This window comes from Octodon degus, unplaced genomic scaffold, assembly GCF_000260255.1.
Source record: "Octodon degus isolate 3935 unplaced genomic scaffold, OctDeg1.0 scaffold00064, whole genome shotgun sequence".
NCBI lineage: Eukaryota > Metazoa > Chordata > Mammalia > Rodentia > Octodontidae > Octodon > Octodon degus.
This window is the reverse complement of record NW_004524640.1, coordinates 10,226,888-10,251,474: the sequence shown is the minus strand read 5'-3', so window position 1 is coordinate 10,251,474 and position 24,587 is coordinate 10,226,888. Positions and strand designations below refer to the sequence as shown.

The 24,587-nt window shown below is 56.5% G+C and overlaps 2 protein-coding genes across 7 annotated transcripts in view; one reads left to right on the top strand and one right to left on the bottom strand.

Moving 5' to 3' along the window:
• Positions 1 to 12,830, top strand: part of Tmem184b (transmembrane protein 184B) — a 45,240-nt gene extending 32,410 nt beyond the window's left edge. For 3 of the 4 annotated variants that reach the window (XM_004634612.3, XM_023718975.1, XM_023718976.1), the window contains exons 4-10: positions 2,932 to 3,022; positions 3,459 to 3,534; positions 6,275 to 6,366; positions 6,985 to 7,154; positions 7,611 to 7,805; positions 9,934 to 9,954; positions 10,612 to 12,830. In XM_004634612.3, coding sequence (XP_004634669.1) covers positions 2,932 to 3,022; positions 3,459 to 3,534; positions 6,275 to 6,366; positions 6,985 to 7,154; positions 7,611 to 7,805; positions 9,934 to 9,954; positions 10,612 to 10,853 — 887 coding nt within the window. In that variant the 3' untranslated portion in view covers positions 10,854 to 12,830. The remainder of the gene's footprint in view (positions 1 to 2,931; positions 3,023 to 3,458; positions 3,535 to 6,274; positions 6,367 to 6,984; positions 7,155 to 7,610; positions 7,806 to 9,933; positions 9,955 to 10,611) is intronic. The other variant, XM_004634613.2, reaches the window with a different exon arrangement.
• Positions 12,831 to 14,122: 1,292 nt separating this feature from the next.
• Positions 14,123 to 24,247, bottom strand: Maff (MAF bZIP transcription factor F). Of its 3 annotated transcripts, none has more exons than XM_023718974.1 (3): positions 24,031 to 24,247; positions 16,341 to 16,407; positions 14,123 to 15,839 (listed from the first exon to the last, which is right to left on the bottom strand). In XM_023718974.1, exons 2-3 carry the CDS (start codon positions 16,374 to 16,376, stop codon positions 15,375 to 15,377), a joined length of 501 nt encoding a protein of 166 aa, XP_023574742.1. In that variant the 5' UTR covers positions 16,377 to 16,407; positions 24,031 to 24,247; the 3' UTR covers positions 14,123 to 15,374. The 3 variants fall into 3 exon arrangements, with proteins under 3 accessions (XP_023574742.1, XP_004634750.1, XP_023574741.1); XM_004634693.2 differs by lacking the exon at positions 24,031 to 24,247 and adding an exon at positions 23,332 to 23,664; XM_023718973.1 differs by lacking the exon at positions 24,031 to 24,247 and adding an exon at positions 17,694 to 17,723.
• Positions 24,248 to 24,587: the final 340 nt, after the last annotated feature.

Genomic DNA, 24,587 nt, shown 5'->3' with positions numbered 1-24,587 from the left:
TGTCATCCTAGCACTCAGGAGGTTGAAACAGGAGAATGGCTATGAGTTCGAGACCAGCCTGGGGGCTATAAAAGTGAGCACAGGGACGGGGAGATGGCTCAGTAGAATAAGTGCTTGCCTGGCAAGTGCAAGAACCTGAGGTTGATTCCCAGTCCCACCAAAAAAAAAAAAAAAAGTGAACACAAGGCCAGCCTGAACTGCATATCAAGACCCTGTCTCAAAAAATAAAAAAATAAAAAATTTTTTTACCTACAATGGAACAGAAAATTCCAGTTGCTTGACAATCTAGGACAGGAGAGAGAGACCATGCCTTCCCTCTGGACTTGCACATCCCTCAGTCACTTATATGTTCCAAGGGCCTAGACCGAGCCTGGTGTACAGCCTATGGTGGGAACTTAAGGAAGTGCAGGTCATTTTGCATTTCTGGGGCCTCCTTAGGGACTCAAACTTGAACCACAATCAGAAGGGTGCCAGGCAAGGAGCTGGCCACATCTCAGCTTCTCTGCTCTTGGGTCCAGGGCCACTGGGCCTTCGCATTGTTTTTGTAATTGGGTAGAGATTCCCACTATCCCTTGTTGGGCTATGGGGGGTGGCAGTTTGTATGGTTCTGTAATTTCTTAACAAGGGACGGGATTGGTCCAGATGGGCCCAGCTTGGGCTGCTTGAGTCATGTCCGAGGGACTTTGTCTTGTCTCCTTTCTCGAATAAACAGTGAGTCTGTTATTGACTCATTAATGATTCTTTAAAGAAACTGTCAGCAAATTGGTATTTTACAGACTGGCTGGCCCCAGAGCACCTTTAAAAGATCAAGGATCTTGGGGCTGGAGAGACAGGCCTCCAATCCCTGGTTCTGAAAAGAAAAAAAAAAGATCAAAGATCTTGAAATAGATGGATGAAAAGAAATTGGAGAGGAATCATTTTCAGATGTCACAAAATGTGATTCCCACTGCAGTTACCCGGGTTCCCCAAAGGAAGGAAGTGCTCCAGGGAGGAGGTATCACAGCGCAAGGGTGAACGCATCATCCCTTTGGCCTTGTGTGTCTTGGACGAGGTTGCCAGCAGGCTGACTGCAGACTTGGCCAGGTGCCTACCCCCAGTTGTCAGTAAAGAGTGATCTGGGGGCCGGGGAGATGGCTCAGTAGAATAAGTGCTTCCCTGGCGAGTGCAAGGCCCTGGGTTCAATCCCCGGTTCTACCAAAAAAAAAAAAAAAAAAGAGTGATCTGGAGACAGTGGAAGGCCCTGCTGTCACCAGACATCCTGGGCTGCCTCTGTTCCAGCCAGGCAGTGCACAGGATCCTTGGCCCTGTCATGAGTGGACAGCAGCAGTGGCCGTGACAGCCTGTGCCCAGCTGTCAGAGCAAGTGGTCCTCTTATCCCCACTAGGACATCACAGGCCCACACGGCTCACACAGCCTGGCTGGATGCAAACCCTCTGCTCACTGTACATAAAGGACCCATCACAGTAGAGCGTGGCATGTGCTCTGGGCTGTGATGATGGGAGACCTTCATAGATTTCAGCAACTGGGAGTGGCACACAGTACCCCAGTACATTCATTCCTAACTTGCTGAGGGCCAGCTTCTGCCTAAAAATACACCTGCAGGGCTCTGTATGCCTGGGTTCAAGTAGGTAGACGCTTGTGCCCTGCCCAGGTGCCAAATTTGGGCCTGTGATCTGAGGAGGGTAGGCTCTTATTCAGTGGTCTTGCTTTGTTCTTTTATGTTATTTACTCCCCACATCACTATTCCTGAATCGTTCTGATTATGTGTGGCTCTTACGTCTCAGGAAAGCAGCACTGTGCTTTTCTCTTGTTTTATATTCTCTTAGTTTCATGGTGCTGGGGTTGGAACCCAGAGCCTCCAGCGTGCTTGGCCTGTACTGTCCACTGAGCTGTACCCTCTGCCCTAACGTGTCTCCTTTAAATGACTGTGGCTCACTGTGGACAGTGGCAATCTGTGTCACAGCAGGCAGCGTCCAGAGCTCTTGGTTCGGGGCCCAGGGCCCCCCTTTGAGATGACCCAAAGCAATGGATGAACAATCCAGGGCAAGAAGTACTACAGGGAAGCTGGCTGCCAGTCAGGATCCGTGGGCTGGGAGCAGAAGCCCCCAAGTCAGAAGCTCAGGTCACAGGTCACCAGGAGAGCTCAGGGACAGTGGCACCAGGCAAAAGCAGGACAGATGCAGAACCTGCTCAGCCTCAGACAGAGGGCAAGTGGCGTCTGATGCTGCAAAGCAGCAGCGTGGGATGCTGGCCCGTCTGTGTGCTTGTGGCCCCCCGCAGCCAGCCCAGCAGAAAACATCCCCCTGCAGATCTCCAGCGCTTTGCTGAGTCATTGCCTCCCTGTTCTCAGCAGACTTGTGCTGTGCCATCACTTGCTGTTGTAGATTTGGGGTCTTTATGATGTTAAGCTGTATTCCGATTCAGCAAGCTGACCAAGCACCCCAAGACTTTTTGGCAAGATTCTATGCACCCCATTTTGTTAGAGCTCATGGCACTCTGGGCTGTATTCCACTGCTCAGTATGTGAAAGTTCTTCACTCAGTCTTAATGCTTAGAATTTCTCTTGAGATCCCAGCAGTGTTATTTTGGTATAAAACTGTGATCTATTAGTACAAATAGGGGAATAAAGTTAATAAATACTTAGCAAGCCAATATCAGTTCATTGCAGAACTACACGCTGCCAGTCCTGCCGCCCCAGCCCTCCCCAGCCCTGCAGTCGGGCCTCCTTCGCCTGCCACTGCCATGTTTGGTCTGCCTGCTGTGTGACTGAGCTGTGCCTGAGTTCAGACTTACAAATGGGATGTTGGCTTCTTTTGCACAACCTGATCTCTGAGGTTCCTTGTGTTGCTGCTCATGGCCGTGGCGGTTTAAGATTCTGCCTGCTGTTTACCTGTGCTCCTGGTCTCAGTCTTGTCTTTGGGCCTCTCCACAGCGTTGGTCATCTACAATTTCCTGAGCCTGTGCTATGAGTACCTTGGGGGAGAGAGCGCCATCATGTCAGAGATCAGAGGGAAGCCCATCGAGTGAGTACGGTGTCTCCCCGGAGCCCCACAGGACCTTATTTTCTTTGGTCTGTCCTGGGGTCAGTTGGACACGCAGACCTTCTGTGGCGACAACCTTGATCAGCTGTATCTCTCCTGCACTTCCTGACGAAGGCCATTTATGTGACTCCTGGGGGTATCTCTGGCATGCGCCTTCTCTGTCTTCCTATCGTCCTTGTCCTTTCCTGTAGTGTTTCTCCCTTGATGGTTTTAAACTTTGTATAATCTGAGTTGGTTTGTTACCCTGTGGCCCAGGCAGCCCTGTTGCCTTGTATCCTGCTGCTTGGCTTCCTCTCGCAGGCCACCCCAGCTCTGCTGTTTGTCTAGTGTGAGTGAGGATGCCCCCTGCCCCCAGCCTGTCTCTTCCAAGTGCTGCTGCTCAGCTCACCAGCCCTTCCCCTGCGTTTGGCTCTCCCAGGTCCAGCTGCGTGTACGGGACATGCTGCCTCTGGGGAAAGACCTACTCCATCGGATTTCTGCGGTTCTGTAAGCAGGTGAGTGTCATCATCAGCACCTGGACAGGGAGCAGACTGGTGACTTCAGTGCACTCCTGGGCCAGGAAAGAAGCATGCTGGGAGCATCTGTGGGATCCCTTCAGGCTCGTGGCCCAGCTGCTCGGGTGGCAGCATGTGCTCGGGGCCAGTGCACAGCATCCTGGGAATGCGTGCTATAGCTTGGGGTGGGAGGAGGTGGTCCCAGAGTCTTGGTCCTTTTGACCAAGTATCTGTGTGATTGAACCAGAGGAGGAGATTCTAGAATCTCGGTTTAAGAAGTTACTGGCTGTGACCAGAGACAGGCCAGCTTCGGCACTAAAGATCCAGGACAGACAGGCCTGTGTGGCGTCTGCTTTCATCCCACATTAGTGGAACGTCCCACTGCTTTTAGTTCCCTCGGCTACCCTCCTGGGGTGCACAGTGGCTGACTAGAGGCAGCATGCTGCTGTCCCACACAGTGTCTGGGCTAGAGTGTCTGACCATCCACCCTGAACTTTAGCTTCTCCTTTGACTGTGTGACCTCAAATAATGCAGTTAACTTCTCTGAGTGTAGTGTTTTGGGTTGTTGTGTTTTGTTTTGTTTTGTTTTGGGGTGGATATTTTTGGTGCTGGGAAGCAAACTCAGAACTTCACACTCAGCAGGCAGGCGCTGTGCAACTGAGCTATATCCCGGCCCTCACTGAGCTATATCCCTGACCCCAGTGTAGTTTGTTGTTTTGTCAAGTGGGTAAAATGATGCTTATCTGAAGGGGTGCTTGTAAGGCACAGATAAGGGCAAGTAGGGGAGGCTTTCAATGAGCGGCGGCTCCTGCTAGGGGGAGTCTGAGGGTATCGCGGCATCTAGAGACCTGGTGTTGGTGTCCGCAGGCTTGCTGTCAGCCCCTCTAGCATCACGTAGTCAGCAGGGAAATGAAGCCTGTGGCTGGAGGCTGGCCCATGGCCGCACACCTTCAGGGCCTCCTGACAAGTGGCCTGCACGGCTGTGTCTCCTCATGTTCTTCTGGGGGCTGTCTCTGAGACTCTTACCTTGGGGTTGCAGGGAAGGAGTTAAAGTTGTCCCAGGGCAGGGCAGGGCAGGGCAGGGCATCAAGAGTGACTCTTCGAGAGGTTTTGCTGCCAGCCCAGGTTCGAGGTGCAGCAGTGACTCATGGCCTGCTTGGAGGATTAGATTGTTCACAAAGTCTTCATCTCATGATCACAGCAAGTGCCACTGAGTTGTGAATGATTCCCCAGCCCCGTGGGCTTGAATGCTGGCAGGAGAGGAGAGAGGAAAGACGGTGGAAGGAAAGAATGCGCGAGGGCCCTGGCCCCTTTCCTGTTCCAAGCCCCAGAGGGGCTCAGCACTCAGGGTGCTCCCAGAGCACTTGTTCAGAGGAGAGTCCCAGGCTGGTGTCCCACCCAGCTTGATGGAGAAGGTCTGGGACAGCCGGAAGGGCATGCACTTGAGGCTCCCCAGGTGGCACGACATCCAGCCTGTCCTGGAAACCATAGGCGGACACGGGGTGAGGTTGGCAACGGCTCTGGTGCCTGGTGGCTTGGATTCCACTGTCGCATGTGCCACTTGGGCTGCTCAGTGCCTCGGTTTCTTCATCTGTGACAGGAGATAGTGGTGGCATCGCAGTAAGCTGGCCGGCTCCTCCCCTGCACTCCGTGTGACCTGCTGCTGCTACTTTCCTGTTTCCCACAGGGAGTCTGTCCCACTTCTTCCTGCCAGGGTTTGGGGCCCAGGGACTTCTGTGGGGTTTTCTGGCAGCCCTCCCTGTCACATGTGCCTCTTGTGTGGCGGTCCCAAAGCACAAGCTGCTCTTTGCTGCAGCCCAGTGTCTGGAAGCCTCCCTGCCTAGCCCCACTCCAAATCATGGGGGCCTTGTACATAGGTGGACTAGTTTGTGAGGTATGTGGTTCTGGGGCCCATGGACACCCCCAGAGTTTGTAGGACCTCTGCAGGATCGTGGGAGCCTGGCCGAGGACATCCATTGGCCGAGCAGGTTCGCAGAGCCTGCGTTGAGAGCATACCTCCAGGAGGCCACTGCTCGTTGGCACTTCTGTGCCCATAGCAGTGACCCCAGGTGAGAGGCGGGTTATGTCCCTTTTGCTAGGCCTTCATTCAGTCTGAGCTCTGGGGACTCCAGAGTCAATGCCTGAGTCGTGTCCTGTGTTCTGTGTCTTGTCCCTCCTTGCCATTCCTGTGGGCTGTCTCCAGTGCAGGTCGGGAGGCCTGGGCTGGACCTAGAGCAAGGGTCAGGGAACCATAGGGTGGGCCAGGAGGGCAGGAGGGGCCCTCAGCAGTCTTCAGCAGGGCCTGGCTCACCCCGAGTGCTGAGGCCCCCAGCACCTGCACACCTGTCTTCCCAGCCACCCCTGCTGCTGTTCCTCCCCTGGGCTCAGCCTCTGGGCCTTTGCCTGAGCTTATCCTCTGTGTGGCAAGGGAGCGTGGCCCCTCTTGTCTCCCCATGCTTTTGTGGTGCTCCCTTCCCTCCAAGCCTCCTCTGATGGTGTCTCCTGCCCCTGTGCCCTGCCCTCCTGGCTCTTCCCCTGTGTCCCCCCAGCTGTTCCACCCTAATACAGCTGCACTGCATTGTCACTGCCTCCCACAGTTCTCCTCCCTTGCCAAGCTAACAGAGGTCTCCTCGGGGATGCTCGGGAGCCTTCCCTTGTCCCCAACATTTCATTCTCAGCCCAGCCCCTAGAGGAGGTCTTTTTCATGCTCAAGCCTGACCTCCCCCTCTCTCCCTCCCAGGCCACGTTGCAGTTTTGCGTGGTAAAGCCACTCATGGCCGTCAGCACCGTGGTCCTCCAGGCCTTCGGCAAGTACCGGGACGGGGACTTCGAGTAAGCAGCGGGTCTTCCCTTGGGCACCTGGGAGGAATATTGGCTCTGCAGCAGTACCCCGGCTCAGGGGCCCATGGTCCTGCGCTTGCTGGCTGTCACGGTGCTTACGTCTCCCTGCACCTCCAGCCTGATCCTGGCAGCGGTCACCCTTGCACTTGACCCCCTGTGCCAGAGGGGCAGTGGCCACTCCCAAGGCCCCATATACAGAGTCTGCACCATCAATTGTCCATGTAGTAGGGTTGCTGAAAGTAACTGCATTCTAGGCCTGTGCTTGTAAGCTGTCCTACCCACCACTACCTGTGCACCACCTGCCCAGGCGCCTGAGCAGGGGGCAGCTGGGGGAGGTAACTTGGCCACATGAAAGGGTAGCAGAGAAAGCTTGGTGTCACTTACTTTGATACTTGTCATTTGACCATCAGGCTGTGGCCTCAAGCATGGTCCCTGAATGGGACATGGTGTGAAGGCAGTAGAAGTCGAGGGCTACCAGTGCCCTCTATTGTCCACCTCATCCTCCAGCGCTCATTGCAGAGCTGGGAGGACCAGCTGAGGTCAGGGCGGAAGAGGCTGGGCCCTGCCCCTCAGCAGGCTCGGTCCTAGCAGCGTGTGCCTGTTCTACAGTGTCACCAGTGGCTACCTGTATGTGACCATCATCTACAACATCTCTGTCAGTCTGGCCCTCTACGCCCTCTTCCTCTTCTACTTCGCTACCCGGGAGCTGCTCAGCCCTTACAGCCCTGTCCTCAAGTTCTTCATGGTCAAGTCTGTCATCTTCCTCTCCTTCTGGCAAGGTCAGCCTCCTCCCAGCCTCCCAATGCCTGCATCCCCATCCTCTGAGCCCCGTCCCTCCCTTCTGTTCATGTCGCTAGGGCTGTGGAGCCCAGACCACTGGACTGTGCTGTAGTGCCAATGTGGATCTCAGAGGGCCCTCAGCCCACTGTGCACTTTCTAGGGATGAAATCTGGAGCTTTCCACAGCCCCTTAGGAAACTTTGGGGGTCCCATTTCCTGGGTGGGGGCGACCCAGTGGCTCTGTGTCATTATTGATGTTCTGGTTTTGGTGGCTGACAGCGAGTTGGAACAGTGGAGTTCCTGGAGGCCTTGGCTCTGTGTCACCATTCTGTTTTAGAGGAACAACTGTGACCTCTTCCAATCTTCGTAGGGCATGTGGGCATCTGGTGGAGCTTAGGGGAAGAGGGTGGCCTGGGAGGGGGCCCAGTCTGGGCTAGACAGTGCCTCTCTTCCCAGGCATGCTGCTGGCCATCCTGGAGAAGTGTGGAGCCATCCCCAAGATCCACTCAGCCCGTGTCTCTGTGGGCGAGGGCACTGTGGCCGCTGGCTACCAGGACTTCATCATCTGCGTGGAGATGTTTTTCGCAGCCCTGGCCCTGCGGCATGCCTTCACCTACAAAGTCTACGCGGACAAGAGGCTGGACGCCCAAGGTGTGAGGAGGTCCAGGGACAGGGAAGGAGCGGGAAGTTCCAGGCCATTTTCCTGGGAAAGGTTCCACAGTGGGAGGAGTCCTGGCCTTGTGCCCGTACTAGGGAGCCAGAAGCCCCCTGGCTCACGCAGTGAGCCTGAGTGTGGAAATCCTGAGATGATAGAGAAAATTGGAATAGACACTTTAACACATAGACAAGTTTCATCACACTGTACAGTTATTTGTTTTGTCCTATAATTCTTTTTTTGTTAAGGAAGGAACGGCTTATTTAGCTCACAGTTACGGGAGATTTCAGTCCGTGCTCAGCTGGCTGCAAGGCAGAGCAGCACATGGCAGAGGGCAGCCTTTCATGGCAGTGGCAAAGAGCAAGAGAGCGAAAGCAAATGGGAGGCGTAACAGCAACAGTTGCTCTGTCCTATAATTCTGCCCTTCTGAAGTTCTCTAAAAAACAAAACAAACACCTTGTAAAAAACAGAGAAGATAGTAATAGCTTTTAACAACATGTTTTTGCTATTGTTTAATTTTTATTTTGAGACAGGGTCTCATTATGCAGTTCAGGTTGGCCTTGAGCTCATTTTGTAGCCCAGGCCTGTCTCAAAATCATAATAAGGCCTGCCAGATAGCTCAGCAGACTAAAGCGCCTGCTTAGGCAGAGCGCAGCTGCTGGGATTCGATCCCCAGCTTGCCCTGCCGGCCCCGCCCCCAGGGCACACTGAGACAGCAGTTGAGACTGGGCATGGTGGCGCACACCTGTATTCCCAGCACTTGGGAGGCTGAAAATAGGAGGATCACTACAAGTTCCATCTACTTAATGAGACCCTGTAGACCCTGTACCAAAAATACATTTAAAAAAAAAAAATTGCAACAATCCTCAGCTTCCTGAGTGCGGGGATTGTAAATGTGCTCCAACACTCCTGGCTTTGAACAGCTTTTTGATGCCTGCCAGTCATCCTGTTTGGAGTCGGGTTAGCAGGTCTGGATGTACAGGAGTGTGTCCTAGAGAACATCTAACAGTGCTGGGGGGCACTGTCGGAGACCTTGCTGCCCTTGGCCTGGAGGTACAGTATGCTTAAGAGCTCAGGGCGCCTGGGTACCTGGAGCAGCAGTGTGCCAGGCGGGCACAGAAGGCTCCATCTAGGAGGAAGAGCAGAGGCTGGGGAGACAGGGAAGCTGTCCGTTTTGTCCACCCAGGGGTCAGCTCTCTTCCTAAGATGAAAAATGCACTTCCCCGGTCCCCTGCAGGCTGTGTGCGTAGCAAGGAGGGGCGCAGGGCTCCTCGGCCTACTCTCTCGCTGTTCCTGCCCTGTTGCACAGAGGCCCTTAAAATGCCTCTGCTGGACTTTGTCCCCAGCACACCTGCCAGTAGTAGCTGCATCAGACTCTATTTGCACACCTGCTCTGTGCCCACCCCCTGCCTGGTGGTGCTGGTGGCTGCTGCCCCATCTGTCTCCCACCAGGCGCCAGTGTGAAGGATTTGACATACACCTGATGCTAAGGGCCATGTCTCTTGGACCTGGTATGGCAGAGCCTTCACCCATGGAAAAATTGCCCTTGCGCCTGGAGCCCAGGGCTACCTCGGGGGCAAGGAGGTCCGCACGTGGCCCCATGAATACCCCAGCTGGCAGTGCAGCCAGGCCAGGCAAGCTGCTGCCACTCCTGCCCCTGCCCACCTCCCTGCTGGTCCCAGGCTAGAGTCCCTTAAACACACACACACACACACACACATACACACCAGCTCTGCTGTGTCATGCGCGCGCGCGCGCACACACACACACACTCTGTCATCCTTGTTCTCATCCGGGAGATGTCTCAAGGTTTGTGAAGCATGTGGCTATGTCCAGGCAGATGGGTCCCAGCCAAGCCTGGGACACTTCATGGTGGGGTATCCTAGCTCAGGTGTGAGGGTACAACTCCTGCTGCTGGTCCTTTGTTGAACACCTGGGAGGAGTCATCCCAAGGCAGGTGTCTTCTTGAGCCTGCAGCCCCAAGAGCCCTAGGGACTGGGGGGGTGTCCCTGGACCTAGGGATAGGCTTGCCTGTTCACTTAGCTGTCTCTTGTCTTCTTTATCTTTCCGGCTTCTTTCCCTGCCCCCTTGCCCTGCACTTGCCCTGGGTTTGGCCTTGGGCAGTGCCGACTTACGGCCCTTACGGTAGGTCCTGCTCTGTCTGCACGTCTGTCCTGCACGTCTGTTCTGGTCACTTGTCACTGGCATGCCTCTCTGTAGCCCCTCTGTGTACCCATCCCATCCTCAGGGGCACTGGGCTGGGAGAAAGGCCCCTGTTCTGGATTATGTCCTGCTCAGTTCTGGGACCTGGGGCAGTTAAAGAAGAGCTGGGGCATTTAACAGAACACAGGGTGGAGAGACTCAGGTCTGGGTCAGAAGTCTTGCATCTAGGGCTGAGCTTGGTGGCCTGGGGGAGCTGTCACTAGGAGGAAGCTATCAGGGCAGGGAGCTGCTGCCCTCAGTGGGGAGCTAGTGGGCCAGCCCAGTACTGATGGGCCGCTATGAACTGGCCCCTGCCTGTGGTGACACACCATTCCCTGTGTTGGGACCTGGGTCTGGCTCTGGTGCCAAGCGCACTCGTGTGGGGCGTGGGGCATGTGGCCGGCAGCTTGCTGTTCTCCACCCAGGCCCCCTGCTGCCTGCCTGCCCAGCTGCCAGTGCTGAACTCCCAGCCAGCAGAGGCACCTGCATCCTGTCCCTGCTTTCCTCTGTCCCAGGAGGGGAGGACTGGATGGCCTGCCTGGGCGTGGGTCTACCCCAGTACATATGGCTCTCCCTTAGCCATGCATCTCCTGCCCACAGGCCGCTGTGCCCCCATGAAGAGCATCTCCAGCAGCCTCAAGGAAACCATGAACCCGCACGACATCGTGCAGGATGCCATCCACAACTTCTCGCCCGCCTATCAGCAGTACACGCAGCAGTCCACCCTGGAGCCCGGGCCCACCTGGCGGGGTGGTGCCCATGGCCTGTCACGCTCCCACAGCCTCAGTAGCACCCGTGACACCGAGAAGACTCTGCTGCTTAGCTCTGATGACGAGTTCTAGTTGTGGGTGCCTCGGCCTAGGGCAACATGCCCTCCTCAGCCTCTCAGCCAGGCCAGGAGGCAGCAGGCACAGTGTTGCCAGTGCCCTTTATTTATTGGACCAGAGAAACGTATCTTCCAGAGGAACAGCCCAACCCAGTACCCTGGGGACAGCCCAGGCTCACCCATGAGCCTTCAGGAATATTTATACACGGCCAGCCCTGCACTGGGCAGAGGACTCTGGGAGCAGCTCCCACACCCCTGCTGCCTGGCCTGTGGTAGATATGGTTCCTGGGGACCAGCCCTGCCAGGACCAGCCATGCGCAGGCCCAACATGGGGACCAGCCTCGTCTGCAGTGCTCCAGGCCCTGTCCACCCCATACTGTGCAATACCCTGACCTGGGCTTTCCCTGCTCACTCCCTCGTCCCATGCTATAGCCTAGAGCCGGGCGCTCACCTCCGGCCAGCAGGAGGAGGGAGTGTGAGCACCCAGTGTGCCCTCCCTCCCTCGCTGGCCCAGGCCCACCCAGCATGCTGCAAGGATCAGAGCCAGACACCGGGAGCCACGGGCCCCACCTAGGAAGGGGCTCCCGTGCCTCTGGCCCCTCTGGTGAAGAAGGGCCCCTTGACCTGTAGCTGTCCTCATCCTCTGTGGCCACCCTCTGCCTACCTCCTACCCCTTCCTCCTGGCCTGCTGAGGATAGCTGGGCTGTGCTACTTGGGTCCCACTCGATGGAGTTGGAAGCCGAGCTCTTGCTTCCTGGCTGGGGCCTCTGGGGCCTCTGTTCCCTTCAGGGGTTAGGTCTGGCCTCCATGTTTCAGACGGTGTTCAGGAAGGACAGGAAGGATGGCCCTGCAGCAGGGGCCCTGAGGTGGGAGGACTGGTCCTAGACTCCTGTCCCGAACCCCTGCCCACACAGGGCTTGCTGTTCTGCCTTGTCTGGCCCCCTGCCCATCTCTTCTGTGCCTTAGTCACACATGAAAGTCCCTTCCAGCCCCCCATCTGTCCAGATGTCCCCAGGTCCTTGGTAAGCTGCTGGCACTCAGGATCCTGCAGTGTTGGGCCAGGTGCCCATGGACAGGCTGCAGCGGTGGCCAGGGGTGCCAGTTCCCTCTCCTTGCCTGCCTCATGCCCATGTCCCCAGGGCTGGAGGCCTAGATAGGCTAGGCTTCTGCCAGCCATGTCCTAGGAAGAGTGTTGGGAGTGTACGTTCCTGGGGAGTGCTTCGGTTTGGGCTGCAGAAGTTGGTGGAAGAAGAAGGGTTCTTGCCTTGTGGCGCACACTGGAAGCTCGCTCTTCTGGTCATTCCTGGAATGAACAGGCTCTCCCAGGATCTGTGAGGCACTGTGATGGGGCCCTAGCCTTCCTGGCCTCATTCTCCCCTCAGGCCCAGGGGCCATGTGTGGGGTGCTGGTGGCCAACTCCCTGCCCTGTCTGGGTGGGCCAAGCCAGATGGTCTCAGGCCACCCTAGAAGGCAGTTGGCAGGTGCAGCTCTGCCTCCCTCCCACGTTGGCTTTTACAAATCTATTTCTCTGACGTATCTTCCTCCTCCTTCCAGGCCAAAGTGTGTTGCTGATTCCTGCCCCTCTTGGTCTTTGCCCATCCTGGCTTGTGCCTATGAGCATGGTGGGTGGGGCTGGGGAGCTCAGTGACAAGGAATAAGTGATCCCTGGGGACACGGGGATGGAAACCCAGGCCCAGCTGCTCCAGCCCCTCCTTCCTAGTATGTATAACCTACATTGGGTTGTTTTTTTGTTTTGTTTTGTTTTTTAATTTTTCCAGATAGAGTAGTTCTTTGTACATAAAAAAATACTTGAAAAATTAATTGTATGATGTATGAGAAGACAGAGTCCCTTAGTTTTATATCTCGTCGTATGACTGCCATGAGTTCCACCAGAAAGCCACTCTATTTTGGTCTCTGACATTTTAAATGCGTGACAAGTGAGCAAATAAAGTGAGGAAGATATATATATATATGAGATAATATAGATTGTATTGAAATCTCTTCTGCCTGTGGTGAGGTTTGTTCTTGCCCCTGTGGGTTTGAGTGTAGTGGGGTGGGCAGGGGTGTCCCCCTCCTATGTGTAACAGGTATCTGATAGGGTTTGCACTGCCGGGAACTGAAGTCAGCATCTGGGTTCCTAGCTAGGTGCTCACCGGGCTCACCTCCCCACCCCAGAGGGCTGAGGTGGTCTGGGCCCCACACCACTGAGGCCCTCTCCACAGGCGTCTCGCAGGGGGAAAAGGGACTCCCGGGGATTCTGGAATCTGGGCTCCTGAGCCATCCTCCACCTGGCACCCAAGGAATCGGGAGTCCTGGGCAGGGCGCTAGGCCTTCGGCACCTTGCCCCCACCTCGCATGCCTTTCAGGGGCCTGGCTTGACACTGACAAGCGTGCTCAGGAATGCTGTGTGGGCAGGGGAGAGTCCCAGCCAGCAAAGGGTCAGAGATAAACAGCTGACCTGTCCCTTGCTTCCTGCTGCCCGAGCTGTGCCACAGGCCTGTGCTCAGCATTTCAGGCTGGACATCTTGGCAGAGCCCCAACCCAAGAGGAAGGCGGGTGTACCTGGCCCAGCCATGTGGTTTGGCCCTTTCCTGTGCCCAAATCCTGCACCTTCCCCCAAGCCCCCCATCTCTCCCCACCTGCCACATACGGTTCTCACCCCAGCCATGTATAACAGGAACACTTGCTTCTGCTGTTCCAGCCTCTGCCCTTGGAGCCCCAGTGCTTTTCACAGCTGGGACTTCATAGCACCTTTGTTTCACTGCTGGGTTAAACTGAGGCTTTAAGAAGCCAAATAAAACTCCAAGATCAGACACCACTAGGAAAAGACATACAGCTGTACGTAAACCCTGATTCCCTGAATCTATCCCATTCTTTCCCAGGGTGCCCCGGGAGGCCTGGTGGGTGGGTAGATGTAAATGGGAGCCTAGGACAAAACTCAGAACTGAGCTCCAAGCCCATAGGCTGGGACGGAGGAGGTCCCTTCTCTCCTTGCCTTCTGGAACATGGAGAAAGGTTTCCAGCTTGGCTGTAGGCAGACCTTGGTAGGAAAGTGCTGGGAAGGTTTCTCTGAAACTCAGGATTCTTCTCCGGTGGGACTGAGTGCTCCTCACAGGTGTCCCAGGGAATTGAACCCTCGTAGAGACCAGGTTTCAGTACTGACCATCCCTTTCCTATCCACTCACCCTTTACCTGTGTGTAAGAGCTAGTGATAGGGGTGGTGACCTGCCCCAGTGCCCCCCAGCCGCTCACCCAGAACACAAAACACAGCCCAGGACACACATCTCTGCGGAAAACAGAATGTGACTTTATTCAGAAAGTCTACAAAATACAGAAGGCGGATAAGTCGCTCACTGTAAGTTGGAAAATAAATAAATTCTGGAGGCCGGGCAGTTTCCTAAAAAAAGTTGTTGCCACCTGGCATTCCCTAAATATAAGATAAAATGTGATTTATTTGCAGATATAAAATATAAAGCCCAGCTCAGGGCCACATGCCTCTTTTCCCAGGGAGCAGGATTTGGGCTCTGGCTGGGGAGAATAACTTAGGTTTTTTGCATTAATTAATTGGGGGGGGTGTACACAGGACTAGGGTGGGGTCAGACTGGGCTTCCCCACAGCAGTGGCAGTGCCACCCTCACCCCACAGGGGACACAAGGGCATGGTGGGACCCTTACTTCGCAGGGCTCTCTACACTTTATGCTGCGGGACTGCAGGATCTGTCTCCTCACTTCTCCACCTCCCAGTGGTCACCTCCACTGTCCCCTTCCTCTGGCTCACCAGCCCCTTTCCACTCTGCCATGTGTCACCTTCTCTCTCCCTCTGCTTCTCTTCCCCACCCATCAGACAGCTGTGCTACACTGGCTCTGAGGCCTCTCACACCTTCATCAGTCCCTGTCTCGTCCCCCTCCTCCCCCCCCAAAAAAAACTTTGGTTGGAACCCTGGAGTAGCAGTGAAAAAGTCTGTTTTGGTTTCAGCTGGGTCATTAAGGGATAGGTGGCTTTGAATATTTTCCCATCTGCTTGGGGGGGGGCGGTCCCCATCTAGCTGGGCCTCACTAGCTGGGACCCCTGGGGCTTTGGAAAGCCGGGCACCATCAGGCCCAAAGCAAGGTCTCCTCAGTGCACCTGCCCAGCAGGACAGCCCCGTCACCCACGGTGCCAACGCTCCACTGAGTTCGGGATGGGGGTGGGGGGGTGGGAGGGCATGTTGGCCTCTTCCAACAGTTTCCCCAACTCTCCAGGGCATGGCTTCCTCTCCCAGACCTGGCTCCAACCTCTAGTCCCTCCGCGTCTAAGAAGGCTTTCAAGCCACAGAAGCCCTGGCCCCAGATGCTTGCCAACCTAGCAAAGGTGCCCCTCCCCAGGGCCCAGTTTGAGGGACTGCAAGAGAAAGTCGGAGCCCAGGAAGGGAATGTGTTCTCCACAAAGGACGGCAGGGAAAGTAGACCTGGGAACAGAGATGGGCTGAGGCACTTTAGGAAGGGAGGGGCCGGGGAGGCGTGGCTACGATGGGGATGTGGGCGGGGCGCAGCCTGCACTAAGTGCTGCTGGCCCGGCCCGGGCTTGAGCTGGGGGCGGGGCCGGGGGCGGGACCAGGCCCGGGGCCTGGCGCGGACTTGACAATGGTGATCACGCTGGCGGGCGCCACAAGGGCGGCGGGCCCTCGGGTCGCGGCTACCGACCGCGCGAAGCCCTGCAGCGCCTCGCACTTGCCACGCAGCGCGTCGAGCTCCAGGCGCATGGCTGCGTTTTCGCGCGCCAGCTTGTCCACCTCGCGCTCCAGCTCTGACTTCTGCTTCTGCAGCTCCTCCTTCTGGCATACGCGCTTCACGCGGCAGCTGGCGGCGTAGCCGCGGTTCTTAAGCGTGCGGCGCCGCTGCTTGAGCCGGGTCACCTCCTCGGCCGAGAGCCCGCGCAGGTTCCGGTTCAGCTCGCGCACCGACAGCCCCATTAGCGCTTCGTCCGACAGGTGCGGCGTGTTCTCGCTCAGCTCGCGCTTGACCTATGGGTGTGGGGAAACTGAGGCCTGGGATGTACTCCTGCCGCTTCTGGCCGTGGCCTTCGAGGCGGCGGCTTGACCTGATCTAAGACCTTGAAGGAGAACAGCAATCCGAAAGGAGACACCAGGGCCGGGGAGATAGCTCAGTAGAATGAGCGTTTGCCTGGCAAGTGCAAGGGCCTGCGTTCAATTCCCCATTCCACAGAAAAAAGAAAAGAGAAAAGAGAAACCAAACCAGGCAAAGCTGGATGGGAACACAGAAGGAGGCTGTGCCAGCACTCGGGTGAAGACTAACCAAGCGTCAAGTCCTAGGCTCAGCCAGAGAAACTCAGCCTGGAAAGCACCTTAGAAAAGAGAAGCAGGCCTAAAGCGGGAAGTGACCTGTCCTGGTGCCACAGAGAACTCCTGTCGCCTGCAGAGCCACCCCTGGAGATTCTGGGAAGGAAAGGGGAAGTTGGGATGCGAGGCCACGAGTGGGTGGGGAGGGGGCCACTGCTGACTCACCTTCAGGGCTTTGCTGGCCAAGGGATCCACAGACATGCCTGCAGCAGGTACACTCTGGGCTGGAGACCTAGGGGAGAACCGGATTAAGGCACCCTTCCCCCACACACTTAAACTAAAATCCAAATTCACCATCTTGGCCCTCAAGGCCCCTGCTATCTTAGAACTAATACTTCCCACCTTTGACCCACCGGCTCAGCCACAGTGGCCTTCTTCAATAGATCATTCCAACCTCAGGGCCTTTACACTTGCTGTTCTCTTTAGGCTTCTGTCTCCCCACCGATGCCTTATCATCTCTGCCAATGCCACCTCCTGGACAGGTCTCCCTGACCATCCTGGTAAGGCATCCATGTGACATCATTAACCACAATTATGAACCCTCACAGCAGTCATTTCTGCTTTTTGAAAGTGTCTCACTACACTGTCCAGGCTGGCCTTGACCCTTGATCCTCTCATTGCAGCCCCCAAGAAGCTGGGATTATAGGTGCAGGCCACCATCTCTGGTCCCCAGCCTAATTTAAGATCTGTTTCTCCTACCCATGCTCTTCCACCAAAACGTAGGCCCACTAAGGCACTGCCTGTCTGATCACTGCCTCAGTGCTGATGTCAGTGCCTGCCTGGCACACAGCAGATGCTCAAAAAAAGATGCACTAAAAAAGTGGCTGCCACCAGGCATTCATCCTCTACATGGGACCAAAACAGGCCAATTTGATTTGGAGTTTGTTTGTTTTGATAGTGCCTTGCAGTCTAGGCTGACCTTGAGCTCACAGTGATCCTCCTGCCTCGGCCTTGTGAATGCTGGGATATAGTTATGCACCACCACACCTGGCTGCACCCTGCCGTATCCTCAGCAATGGGGAGACAGATGAATATAAACTCATGGAGGGAACATCTGGCGGGCAGCAGTCATTGCCATGAGCTGGAGAAGGGGACAATCTCCCAGCCCTTTGAAGCAGCGGTGCTTACTGCCCCCATCTGATCTTATCACCCCTTCAGTGTGAGCCTCAGTTTCCTCCCCTGTCAGTTCCCCTGTGCATTATCATTAGCAACGCCCAGACCGCTAGTGTTCAGGGGGCAAAAACCGGGTTCAGCCAGGCAGGGTGGCACACACCTGTAACCCCAGCTGAGGGAGGAGAATCACAAGTTCAAGCCCAGCTAGGCAATTTGGCAAGACCCCGTTTCAAACCCAAAATCACTACAGGGCCAGCCAAATAGCTCAGTGGATTAAAGCACCTGCTAGCAGACACGCGGGGGGGGGGGGGCATAGTGGGATGAGGGGGTTTGATCCCTGGGCCTCCTGTTCTGTCCCCAAGGCCCACTGAGAAGGCAACTGAGACTGGGTGTAGTGGCACATGCCTGCAATCCCAGCACTTGGGAGGCTTTAAACAGGAGAATCAGTATGAGTTTGATCTAGTAGTGAGACCCTTCCCTAAAATACAGGGAAAAAATTTTTTTTCAGAACTACCACAAAAGCAAACCAAACATGGTCCAGCTGGGTATGCACCTATAATGCAATAGCTCAGGAGGCTGAGGCTGAGGACTGCATATTATGGGCTACATAGCAAGACCACCTCAACACAACAAAACCAAATCAAATGCCAGGCACAGGTCCACCCAGGCCCTGGCTCCTTGAGCTGCCTGTGGCGCCAACTCGGGTTCACCCCTACCTCCAACATGCTGGGCCGACACCTGGGGAGATGCAAAGTGCAAGGACCTGCTGCCAGATACACTGACCCTTCTGGAGGGCATCCCACTTGCTACCATGGGATCCTACCAGCTCAGTGAACCTCTCTGTGCCTTGCTTTCTCCCCAGGTGATAGATCCTCTCACCCCTGTCTCAGGACCCCTCCTTAGCTTCCATTTCTGATAGCAAAGCCAGGACACCACAGAAGCCACTGATCTGAGCTCCTGATCTCAGCCCTGTGCCTTCTTGTTGTACCCTGGCACACAGTGAGCGACCCCAGGGCCTTGGCACCAGCTGCTGCCTCCACCTGGCAGTTTCAATCCCTAGACAGCTCCCACGTCTGCTTCCTCATCCTTAATGTTCAGGTTGGTGCACACTTGTAATCCTAATCCTAGCCCACGGAGGCCGAGGCAGGAAGATAGCCAGGAGTTTGAGGCCAGCCTGGGCTACATAGTGAGTTCAAGGCCAGCCTGAACTACAAGGGAAGACCCTATGTCTAAAACAAAAAACAAACAGAAAAAAAAAGTTCATCTAGTTCAGCATTCCCAGCCTGGATACACAAAACGCAAGTACACACACGTGTACACACACACACACACACAACACACACACACACACGCTCCCTTCCCCCTCCTCTTTTTCCATTGCACTTTCCACTACATAGAATCACTACTCACATACATTTTACGGATTCACTCAGCGTCTGTCTGGTCCCACTCACCAGGGCCTAAACACTGCCTGCCACAGCAGATGCCCAAGTATTTGTTGACCTCTCAGCATGACTCAGGCTGAGGTGGGGACAATCCAGCCTTCTCGGGAACCCCCAGCCCCTGCTGGCCCACACAGTCAGGAGTCTGGCAGCTCAGAGGAAAGGAAGGAGTGGGACAGGAAAGGGAAGTTGACACTTCAAGAGATGCCCTGGCAGAGGCAGCTGCCGTGGCCCTGGAGCAGGGAGGGTCTTAAGAGCTTCTAGGCTTCCTTTTGAGGAGGAGGAGGAAGGGTCTCCACATGTAGTTCAGGCTGGCCTTGAATTCACTATGGAGTCCAAGCCGGCCTGGAACTCACAGTGATCCTCCTGCCTCAGCCTCTCCAGTGCTGAGATTACAGGTGTGCACCACCACTCCCGGCTGGCACCAGGCTTCTAGTGGCAGAGCTGGGAGAAGCTGGGACCTGTGCCTTATGCCAGGACTTAGGACCCATCTCAGCTTCCTGTGCAGGCAGCAGGTGAGGCCTGTTTCACAGGGTAGATCCGCATGCTGCTGAACCCGTGGGCTCACTGAGGGTCCTGGCCTCAGTTCCCTACTTGGGTGTCTGCCCACCCACCTAGCTCTTCCTAGGGGCTTCTGAGCCCCGCCCCCACCCTGCCTAGACAAATCACATAGAGCCTTGCCTGATTTTCCAGTTCATATGCTACCAGAAGGGCCACCTTCCCACACCTGGGGAGGTCCCAGCACCCAGCTCTGCTGGCCCCAGCTTCCTCTCCTGGCGACGGCAGGATTTTTCCACGCTGTGAATCTGTGAGCCTGACCTGCCACCTCATAGACCAAAACCTTCCATGCTCCTGCCATCCAGAGAACCAGGCACCCCAGGTCCCTACCCCACCACCCCGCCCCCTTCTGCATTCCAGCGGGGAGGAATTTCTTTCACTTCCTCCTGCCCGCCCGCACTTTCCTGTAGCTGGGCCTGGCCCCAGCCCCATGACATAATGCTTTTCTCCTTACCCTCTTCCCCAGGATGAGCGGTTGCCTCCCGTTCATCCTGCCCTGGGTGCTGACATCTCCTCCAGGAAGCCCTCCCTGTCCTCCGTCTGGAGTGAGCTGTGTAACCCCTTGGTGCAAGGCAGGGGTGAGGAGCTCTAGGTCTGCTGTGTGCTGTGCACGGTGGGCTGGCACCGCCCAGCTGCTAGTGTCTGAACCAAGATCAAACCCAAGCTGATGAGAAAAACCTCCTGGCCCTGTGTCCACTTCTCCTGCCTCTCCATCTGGCTCCTGGGAGGTGAAGATGTCCCAGAGACCAAGAGCATGGGAAAGAGCAGAAGGGACCCTATGCCCTGCCCAGAGGGGAAAGGAAAAACCCCTGCTGCGGAGGCCAGCTTGAGTGTGAGTCCCATGCCTGTGTGCTCCAGGCTTTGAGAACCAGGGCCATCTCTCTGGGTCTCCATTTTCCATCCACAGGACCAGAACATCCCCAACTCGCAGGCTTTGGGTGGAAGGAGTGGATGGACTGTGAGGGGCGGTACACATCTGGGATGTTGTGAAACTGCTGCTCTGACTCCCAGCCAGCACAGGGCCCTTGCCCTGATTCACCATCGCACGCTGCCCAAGCTGGGCCCTGACAACCATCTGGCTCCACCTCCTTCCCTAACTGGGGGTGGGCTGGGTAGAGACCCAGAGAGGGGTATAACCTGCCTGCAGTCACACAGCCGGCAAAGAACTGCCTCCCTGCAAATGGAGAAGATTGTGCATAACTGTGGAATCCCGGACTGACTCCTGATCTCTCAGTCTTCTGCCTGCACCTCTTGGCAGCTCTGTGAAGTCAAAGCCAGAGAGGGCAACAGAGTGGTCCAGCATCACACAGTACTCAGGACAAGGGCACAGAGAACCATGTGCACCCTCCCCCTGGGCCCAGGTCTCCTCCCTTGTAAAGCAAGATGATCATCCCAATATCAGTGTGTAAAATCTAAGCGGCTCAGGTAAGATCAGGAGTTGCACATGGGGGCTTGTCGTCCTCTGTCACCCCTCTCTCTGCTCTCAGTACGAATGTCACAGCACTTACTCCCAGTGAGCAGCCCAGCCCCAGTCTTTCTCAACATCAGAGCTGTTTTCCATTGATTTGGATACAACTTCAGAATCCTTCGGGACACAGCCTTCCAGGGTGGCCCTGAGATGAACTGGCCACCACCCCCTCTTCAAATGATATTGGAAGCCTGCACTGGGCCTAATGCCTTGAGGGCCAAGGAGGGCTGTGTGTGTGTGTGTGTGTGTGTGTGTGCGCGCGCGCGTGCGCGCGCACGCGCTGTTTTGGTGTTTTGAGATGGGATCTCACTGTGTAATCCAGGATGGCCTCTAACTTCCAGTCTGCCTCTTGTCTCTCAAATGCTGGGATCACGGTGTGCACCCCCATGCCCAGCCCAAGGAAGGCTCGAACCCGCTCTTCCTCCTCTCCATGCCCTGGCCTGGCCTCAGTCCCTCAGCCTCCTCTCCGTGTCAGCTGAGGCACCCACGTGTGCCCAGGAATGTCCTCACTCAGCAGTCATGCAGAGAACAAGTCACAAGGAGGGGGGCCTTCCTGTCACCCCAGGCTTTCAGCCTCCAGCCCCGACAGGGTGCAAGGCAAGGTGCCAGGTCCCCGATGGCCACCAGCCTGGCTGACCCTGGGACCTCTCCCCTCTTGACCTCTTCTCCTGTCCCCAAAGCCACCAGAGCTGAATGGCAGGGTTGCTGCCGGCGGCACAGGCACCACAATTGCTCTAGGAGGCTGGTGGCTGCCCACGGGTGGCTCCCAGTCCTGTGGCCTCCCCTCACTGGTCCCCCGCTGGCTGGAGCCCCTTTCTGCCTATTGAGCCAGGCTGCTTGCTCTGTGAGGACAGAGGGAAAATATGTGTTTTCTTGAGTCTTGGCAGCTGGTGTTGTGGAGCCTCCTCCCTGCTGAAAGGGAGCAAGGCGGGAAGAACCAGCACCAGCAGCCTGCGGTTCACCCCAGTTCTGCCACCCACTCATACTTGCTGTGTGATTTCAGGTATGTCACTCTCCCTCTCTGAGCCTCCATTTCCCACCATGCCAAGCCTCCCCTGAGCTTAGGGCACCTTCCAGCAAAGATGGAAGGTTTAGAGTGGGAGATTCTGGCCCACAGTGTGGAGACTACCAGCCAAGGGAAGGAGGCCCTGGAGCAAGGGAAAGAAAATCAGGGAAGGCTTCCTGGAAGTGGCCTGAGAAGACAACCACAGGGACTGTCATCCCTCCGCCAGGGCTGCCCCCTCTTCCAGATGGATCAGAGCCACAGCACCTCCTCACTGCCCTCTGGTTTCACCTCCTCCATTCCAGAGCTGTCAGAGGGCTGGGGACTGGCTGAACTGATAGAGCCACTGCCGTTTCTGAGCCTCCCCTTGCAGCCCACAGGGGTGCTGTGCCCTCGAGGCCTCCACCTTAGCCTCTGCACTCCACCAGCCCGGCTCACTGGCCACCTGCTCATGGAAGCCTTCCTTGATTGCCCTAAGTGAGGACCCTATTCTGTACTTTTAAACCAGTGACTTCCCCGCACGTCGCCCAGCTGTGCTCTGCATTACTTTGGTGGTTCTTTCTTCCAATCTCTTTTTGGGATATATGCTTTTTTTTTTTTTTGGTTCCGGCAATCCAACTCAGGACCTCATGCTTGGCAGGCAAGCACTGTGTCACTAAGCTACATCTCTGGCTCCATGAAGCTTTTTGTAATGCTACTAACTTTCCATAGGTGACAAAGCCAAGCAGCCACTCCTCTCCTCCTCGGGCCTGCCTGGCTGCTGACTACAACCCCCTTACTCAAGCCCCATGTACTCTTGAACACCCAGCCCTTGGCTGGGAAACGCACAGGGAGGTTGGGTGGGGATGGGGGGGGTGGTGGTGGTGGCTGCTGCCTCTGTCTCCCACAGTTCCCTGCAAACAGGGTGCGTGTCTTAGCTGCCAGAGAGCCCTCAGTTCCACTGCCCCCCTGCCGTGCAGGTTTCCTAGTAGTACTGCTTGGATCACCAGGGCACAAAGGGACAAAGCTAATAGACCCTTAGTTCCTCACCTTAGAAAGCTCCACTCCCACCCACCCCACCCCATGATTCCAAGAGGACCATGGAGAACACAGATTTGGACCAAATGATCTCTCCAGCCCATCCTTCTGGCTGCTGGACCGAACAAGTAGGTGCTTTTGCAGGGCTCCATGAACTCTCCAGGCAGGAAGACCATCCACCCTTACACCTGTTGGCCCTGCCAGGCCCAGGGCAGCTTAACTGATTCCAGGGTTCCATAGCCAGTGGATGGGTCCAGTCTAACCAGTCCCTCCCTCGGGCTGAAACTCCTAGGAAGGCAGTCACTAGTTCCACCTCATCTCCTCTGTGACCAAAAAGGTACAGCCTGGCGACCCAAACTAGCCACAGTAGCCATCAAGCAGGAACCCCGAATTTGCTGAGGCTTTTCTGGCCCTTCCGGTTTCTCCTGAGCCTGAGAGGCTGGACAGAGCCCCAAGGGTCTGTCCTCCCCAGGGAGTTTGAAAACAAGGACCTGGGCTCCCACTCACTTTGTTACCAGATCCAAGGGGGACAGGTGAATGGTGGCTTTGGCTTACCTCACCCCCAGATCAGCCGGGTGGGAACACTGGTACCTCCGCCCCACCCTGTTGCTGCAGGCGCCAGCTCTGGGCGGGGGACCACTGGCGTCACATGGTTAGGGCCCTGGGAAACTCCAGGGACAGCAGAAACTAGGCAGTCCAGGCTGGTGGCAAAGGGGCGGTTTAGGCGAGAATTTCCAGTCTCCGTGTGACCGGGGCTGGGTGGCTTCCCTAGCTCAGGTCCTCGTTCCGCATTTACTGCTGCGGTCACCCTAGGACACGCCCTCCGAGAGGAACACACAGGCTCCAAGAAAAGCGCGCGACACACGCACACTCAATGCACACACGCGCAAACACCCCAGCGCGCGCACACGCCTGGGCAGAGCTCCCAGGACGCGGGCCAGGACACTCGCGCACGTCCGCCGCCCGCGGACGTAAACAAACCGCGCACGCACGGCCGCGGGCAGCGGTCCCAGGCTGTTCTCGCCGAGTCACGTCTGTGCACCCCCCCGCCGCGGGGCTATAGCTGCGCTCGCTTCCTCCGGGTCTGCGTTCCGCCCCACCCGGCTGGTTTCGACCCCCATCCCGGTCCCCCAACCCTGACGCTCGCCATCCCCGTGAAAGATGCGCCCGGAAGCCGCTAGCGCCAACCTGGGCACAACAACCTTCTTCCCAGGGTCGGGCGCTCGGTCTCCGTCCCCTACCAGCGTCTCTTACCTCCTTCTCGGTCGGCGAGGCCTGGCACCCCTCGCACGAGCTTGTCTCGGGGCGGTCCCCGCGGCTGTCCCAGCCAGTGCCTGGGCTGTCTCCTCTCCGGTCCGAAGCGCCGATCCCTTGGATCCGAGCTCCCGGGAGCGCCTCGCCAAAGTTTTGTTGTGAAGCGGGTGGCGCAGGGGGCTGGAGCCGCGCGCAGTTGTAAAGCGAGCTTCCCGGAATTACTCACGCACAGGATTCCTTTCATTCATAAAAACCCAGTCATGCGCTGACGTCATCGCCAGGCTGCCCCGCCCCCTGCCCCGCCCCCGGGCCCGGGGCTGCCGCCGACTCCCGGTTGCGAGGGTTCTCAGCTCAGGTTCCTGCGCGCGCTGGCTGCGTCACGTGACACTCGCAAGCGCCGCGTGGGTGGAGGTGGTCTCGCCTTCCTTTCACCGTCGGCGGTCGCGGGCGTCTTCTTTCGACCTACATCCTCTGCCTGAATGATCTCATCCAGCTCCGTGTTTTTCAGTGCCATCCCTGTGCCTGGGAGCCCAGTTTAGTGTTTCAGGGGAAACTGC

Bases quoted from the DNA above. Each gene is read 5' to 3' on its own strand.
- Maff (XM_023718974.1), bottom strand. From the start codon at position 16,376: ATGTCTGTGGATCCCTTGGCCAGCAAAGCCCTGAAG. The intron at 15,840-16,340 runs GTGAGTCAGCAG...CCACACCCATAG, and splicing joins TGGCCAGCAAAGCCCTGAAG to GTCAAGCGCGAGCTGAGCGA.